Consider the following 3,269-nt stretch of genomic DNA (forward strand, 5'->3'; position numbering starts at 1 on the left):
CTTAATTACTAATTCATTGTTAACTTAGAACAAATTGTGATTTCTAAAATATAATTGTTGTATAATTTTTTTTTTCAAATATTAGTTATGTAGCTGAAATAAATAGGTTTTCATTTCTATTTATTGCTTTGTTATATTAAGATTAAGATTATTATGAATTATTTGAAAATTGTAAAGTAAATAAATAGATATTGTCATATATATAGACATATGTACTAATTAAATTCCAGTATCCTCTGAATTTTATGATGTACAGGGTGATTCGCCTAGATTAATGTTCTGAAATTACTGATAAACTATTCAATGTATGAAATAGTGTACAAAGCAAAATTGCAGGTTTTCAAAGAAGTCATAAGTTATAATTTTTTTTTTTCTACATTGTTTATACATATATGAGGTTTCAAAGATCACCATGATTTTTGTAAATGGAACACCCTGTATTTCTTTGTGGAAAAGCTGAGTAAATAAGTATTAAAGTGTAATATGTCTAAAATGAGTATTTATTGAGATACAATAGAAGTTCTATTTTATTGGAATTGAATGCACAAAAAATATGCAGAATCATATTTTTCTCTCTGTAAATTTATTTTCAATAGAATAGAACTTCTATTATAAATATCTCAATAAATACTCATTTTAGATATATTACACCCTAATATTTATTTACTCAGCTTTTAATGCTCTTTTAATTTCTGTAAAGAAATATAGGGTAATCTGTTTAAAAAAAACATGGTGACCTTCAAGATTTGATGTATAAACAATGTAGAAAAAAAAATAATTATTCTAACATATGTCACTCTTAAAATTATGCAACTGTTGCTTCATACACTATTTCATACAGCGAATAGTTTTAGTAATTTCAGGTCATCAAATTAGATGAATCATCCTGTATGCATACATCTGTCATTGTCACTATTATTGCTTGAAAAAATTACATACCCTAAGAAATTATATGATTTTAATTTTATGTATGAATAGTTGATATCATGTACAATTGCCAATTCTATTGTTAAATTTTTTTGTTTACAGATCACAGGAATTGTCTTTATTGCAGTTGGTACTGTAATCCTTGTAGTTTACGGTGGCTACAATAATTTTATGGACAATTGGTTTTTTGCGGCACCAATATTGATGATTGTAGTAGGTGGCATTGTGTTTATTGTATCATTCTTTGGATGTTGTGGTGCTATCAAAGAAAACCATTGCATGATAATAACGGTAATAATCAATTTTTTAAACCTAAAATCACCTTTTATATGGTTATAACAATTATAGAAAGTTCAAATTAAATTTAAAATTTATGATATATCAACTTATTATTTTAATCAAAAAATATTTTCATATAAAAAATAATTACACTTTCTTTTTTCTTATATTTTGGCTATGTAGTTTTCTGTATTACTCCTTTTAATCTTTGCACTCGAACTTGGTGCTGGTATTGCTGGATACATGATGAGAGGAGAAGTCCATGCAATGGTAGAAAATCGATTAAATAGTACTATGGAAAAGTATTCAACGAATGATGATATACGCCGATCCTGGGATATTATGCAGCATGATGTAAGTATACATAATAATATCCTTTTATTAAAAATGTTTGCAATACAAAAAGAATGTGATTTTTGCAGGACTTACTTTATAATATCTTATAAATAATATTGTGACAATATATTCATATTTCCATAATATTTAAGTATAGCATGACTATATATAATATTTTCTGAGTAAAAAAAATTAATTTTAGTAGCTTAAAAGATTTTCTAGTGTACATACAAAGAGAACTCTCTAAGTGCACCATTCACTTATTAATAAAACATTACCAAAATATAGAATTTATCAGACTAAGTACAATACATCTGTCCCCCATTTTGGGGGCAGATAATTAATTGTTTACGAAATATTAACAATTAAACTCAATTATTCTTTACATACTGAAGTATATATTAAAATTCCAAAATTTTAATATAATTAAAAGACACTATTAATAAGGGTACTATAAAAAACTTTGTGTAATTATATGTATAAAAAGGAAGAACGAAAAATCTGGAATACCATAATTGGAAATCACAACCCTTAGATTTGCACATAGGTACCTAACCATGGAGCTAACAGCTTATATGTATAGACATTGTATATTTTAGAATATTAGGCATAATGACTTTAATTGTTAATATCTCGTAAAAAATTAGCTGTTTTCCCCCAAAATGGGGAACAGATATATTTAGTCTGACAAATTCTACAAGTTGACAAAGTTTCATTAATAAATAAATGGTGCATTTAAGGAATTCTTCTTATTAGAATATTTCTTAATAAGTACTAAAAAATATTTGAATAAAATTTTAGTTCAATTCACTGTAACGATATTAACACGTTGAATGCTGGACCAATTCTACGTAACTTGTCCACGGTGTGCCGAAAAGAATTTTTTATTCTAATACAACACATTGCAATATGCATAAATAATATGTCAATAGTTAGAAATAAAACTATTTAAATATGTTATGTGATGCATTAGGTGAAAATTTTACAAATACTACCATTTATTCAAATTAAATGCTTTTACTAATTTTGAGACCGCCGGTCACCGATGACCCCCACGGCATTCAACGTGTTAATAATAAATTATAGACTTATGTAAATTTAATTTCAACAAATGTACATATTTAGAGCAAATTTTAAAATTTCAGTTACAATGTTGCGGAATGCATAGTGCATCTGATTGGACTCATATTGGATTCCCAGAAAATACTGTACCAGTTTCTTGCTGTAAAGAAGTACCAGAAGGAAGTACATGTGACACAAATTCAGTTCATATATATACAAGTGATTGTATGAGTAATCTTCAAGCTGCTATTGAACGTAATGCTTTGATTTTGGGAGGGGTAGGCATTGGCATTGCTATTGTTCAGGTAATTTTTAATACTTATTTATTTCCGTTTATAATATTGTCTTACTATTTAACAAAAATTAAGTATTCAACAATAATCAATATAGTAATCATTAAATCACTTTAAATTTACCATTTTTCTTATAAGGAAATTAAATAAATATCATATTATCAATATGATTAATAAGATACATTAATAATGATATTGTCAATAATAATGAATGTTATAATGTCTTAAAGTACATTTCATAAATAAAGTACTTATAACAAAGATATAAGTAATAGAAAATTACAATTGCATATAGTGAGGTGTGAAATGAAATTAATTTCTTGATAAAAATATCATTTCATGTTTTCTTTATTTTTGAAATTTAATATTAAC

The 3,269-nt window shown here is 25.6% G+C and overlaps 1 protein-coding gene across 1 annotated transcript in view; it reads left to right on the top strand.

Annotated features, from left to right (window-relative positions):
- LOC108576792 (CD63 antigen-like) overlaps nucleotides 1-3,269 on the top strand; it is a 7,869-nt gene that overhangs the window by 931 nt on the left and 3,669 nt on the right. Inside the window, exons 2-4 of the mRNA XM_017939852.1 lie at nucleotides 1,030-1,218; nucleotides 1,390-1,560; nucleotides 2,688-2,909. Of these exons, the coding sequence (XP_017795341.1) occupies nucleotides 1,030-1,218; nucleotides 1,390-1,560; nucleotides 2,688-2,909 (582 nt within the window). The remainder of the gene's footprint in view (nucleotides 1-1,029; nucleotides 1,219-1,389; nucleotides 1,561-2,687; nucleotides 2,910-3,269) is intronic.

This window comes from Habropoda laboriosa, unplaced genomic scaffold (assembly GCF_001263275.1).
Source record: "Habropoda laboriosa isolate 0110345459 unplaced genomic scaffold, ASM126327v1 scaffold409, whole genome shotgun sequence".
NCBI lineage: Eukaryota > Metazoa > Arthropoda > Insecta > Hymenoptera > Apidae > Habropoda > Habropoda laboriosa.